Below are 3,096 nucleotides of genomic sequence, written 5' to 3' on the forward strand. Positions count from 1 at the left end.
TCAACACCAACCAGCAGCCCATGGGAGGTAGTGACCGCCGACCTGGTAGGGCCCCTACCCACGATCCAGAAAAGGCCACCCACGCTCCTGGTTATGCAGGATAAGTTCACTAAATGGTGGAACTTCACCGCTACGCCAAGCCACAGCACCAGCCGTCACCAGGGCATTCCGGGAAAGAATCGTGATGAGATTCGGCCGTCCAAGAATGGTCATCACGGATAACGGGCGCCAGTTCGAAAGCCGCGACTTCACATCCCACCTAGCCGCCTACGGGATAGAGCACCGCAAGACGCCACCCTACACACCGCAGTGCAACCGGTGGAAACGCACCAACCGGGTGATCAAAACCATGATCGCACAGGCCACGACCACCGGCCACCGCGATTGGGATGAGTGGTTACCAGAACTAGCCTTACGCGTACAACAACCGCGCAACACACGACCACCGAACAGACGCCGGCCTACCTAACTTCGGCCGCGAGCTGACCGTTTCCAGGGAGCAGCCACAACGCCCTCGCCGCCACCGATGACCACCAGGAACCCTAGCGCGACTCCAGGACGCGCTCACCATGGCACAACGGGCACTCGGCAAGGGCTCAGCAAATCCCGAAAGAAATATTACGACCTGAGGAGGCGAGCCTGGGCCCCTAAGGTCGGGGACCCGGTCATGCGGCGAGATCACCCACTATCCTCCGCCGCAGACCATTACAACGCCAAGCTGGCCCCAAAATTCGCTGGACCCTACATAGTCGCCGAACGCCTCGGCCCAAACGTGGTGCGGCTCCGAGAGCAGCTAGGCAAACTGCGCACGGCACACATCCAGGACCTCAAGCCGTGCCCCACCATCGACGACAACCAGGTCGCGAGCTGCGAACCGCGAAGAGACATTAATCACTCTGCCACCAGGGGGAAAATCCGCGAACCGCGAACTCGGGAGGCAAAGCACCCCGCGAGCAAATATATAACGAGCCGCGAACCCGCGAAGGAAGAAAATCAAGCAACAAGCATGTCGCACAGCAAGGAGACAGCTACACCTCTGGGCCGCCACGACCCGCGACCACCCGAGGCTCGATCCCGGATCATCCGGGTCCAGGACCTCCGCGGACCAGTCCGCATCGTGGGGCCACCCCCACGTGTTTCGCCGCCGCCACGCCAGCCGCCAGGGCGAGACGTGGCGGAGACCATAACGCCGGCCGCGCAGCCGCCGGCGCAGCCAGAAGGACCGGGGGTCTCAGCCCCGGCTCCGCATCGACACCACCGCGTCGCCAGGGCGACGCCAGCCGACCGGGCCGACACGATGGCCAGGGCAAGGGCCCTAGCCGAAACCACCCGGAGGGCCACTCGACCAGCCAGGCCAACGCGACCAGCCAGGCCGACTCGGCCGGCCAGGCCGACTCGACCAGCCGCGCCACCGCCAGCTCCGCGACCAGCCGCACCGACAGCCCGGCCACCAGCAGCACCGCCAACACCACCCGTCGGCCCGACACCGGACCCACCCAGTGCAGCGGCCGTTTCGGCCGCACCAACGGCCGCACCACCGGCTGCACCACCGGCCGCACCACCGGCCCACGCCAGCAGGCTTGCCGCCAGAGGCCACCGACGCCAGCTGGACGCCACCGCCGCTCATTACGGAGCTCCCGACCTGCCCGCACCGCCAACACCGGCAAGCCCGCCGACCGAGCAGCGGCCCAACGAGGCCGACAGCGACCGCCACGGGCCCCGCCACCGTAACCAGCCGCCCCGCCGACCATCCAACACCAGAAGCCGTCACCGTCACCACCGGGAGGACGGACGAGACCGTCCTCGACTGCGAGGTCCTCTCACGGCGGCGGCCCACCTACGTGACCCTGGCCAACGGCGTCACGCTGGCCATCCGCCGACTCCGGACAGGGCGCGTCCGGGTCCGAGCGCTTCTGGGGCCCGCACCGCCACAGGGTCCACCAGGCACGGCGGAAACCGAACCCTGAGCCAGCCCGCCCCACGGGAAGTTGGCTGAGGGTTTGGATGTGTACATAATGTATCATAGCGTTGTTCCATTTCTTCTCTTAGTATGTAAGGCCTAGTTTTAAGTTTGGGGGGGGGCAACCCCCCCCCCCCCCACCTAAACACCGTCATCGCTTCCCTCCGGGATCCCTCCTCTTCCGGGGTTTCGCGGCCTAGGAAGGGAGGGGGAGACTGTGAGGAGCCCGAGGCCGCGAAACCGCGGGCCCCGCCAGCGCATTAGTACCGACGCCGCCGATAGGTGGCGACCGCGCGTACCGCGAACTCGCGAGGCAAACGGCCTCGCGAGTATTGATATACCGGGCCGCGACACGGCAGAAATCAGATCGACACTCGGAAGCGAACCATACGGCAAGCGATAAAGAGACACGATCATCTTCATTTTTGGCTCCTTGCGAATCCTCCAGCAGCGTTCGGCAGGACGGGTTGTCTTCACGGCCGTCCTCCGATACAGTCCGCTGTATCCCTGGCCACAGCCGAGAGCTCGCTCTCGGCGGCTTCCTGACCGCCGGCTCGGACGTATTACGTCTCTACGGCGTCCACCGGAGCACGGTCCCCCTAACTGCCTGGGTATAGGACGGGTTGTCTTTACGGCCGTCCGCCCATGAAGGCATCGAACGCCCGATCCCCCAAACACTCCCGCTACCTCCGCCGCACCGAAACGCCGCGATAAAGACGGCCAACACCCCGTCCCGCGACTGCGACCGCGCCGCGCCATAGATATAAGTCCGCACCATAGATATAAGTCCGCGCTATAGATGTAAGTCCGCGCCGTAGAGTATAAGTCCGCACCGTAACCGTTCCGCGACCGTAGGCTAAGACCGTTAGAGTGATAGGAACCCAGGGCCGTAGCATTAAGTATTCTTGTAACTAGGATTAAGAAAATATATTTATTCTTTTACCCCCTATACCACTGACTTTCATTTCATTCGTTCACCCGAACCCCGGACTTACCGGCTGAGCCGGCAACCCCCCGGCGGTTATCCGTCACACAGTTACTTTCTTACAAGATATATCTGGAAGTATGTTTAAGGTAAAAGAAATATTAAATTTTATTTTGTTCAATACATCCTTTATTTCAAATTAATGTTGAGT

The 3,096-nt window shown here is 62.7% G+C and overlaps 1 protein-coding gene across 1 annotated transcript; it reads left to right on the forward strand.

Annotated features, from left to right (window-relative positions):
• The first annotated feature begins 526 nt into the window (after positions 1-526).
• LOC123988852 (basic proline-rich protein-like) lies at positions 527-1,996 on the forward strand. The gene has a single exon (XM_046289612.1). It carries the CDS (start codon positions 527-529, stop codon positions 1,994-1,996), a length of 1,470 nt encoding a protein of 489 aa, XP_046145568.1.
• The last annotated feature ends 1,100 nt before the right edge of the window (positions 1,997-3,096 follow it).

Source organism: Osmia bicornis, unplaced genomic scaffold, assembly GCF_907164935.1.
Source record: "Osmia bicornis bicornis unplaced genomic scaffold, iOsmBic2.1, whole genome shotgun sequence".
Classification (NCBI taxonomy): Eukaryota; Metazoa; Arthropoda; class Insecta; order Hymenoptera; family Megachilidae; genus Osmia; species Osmia bicornis.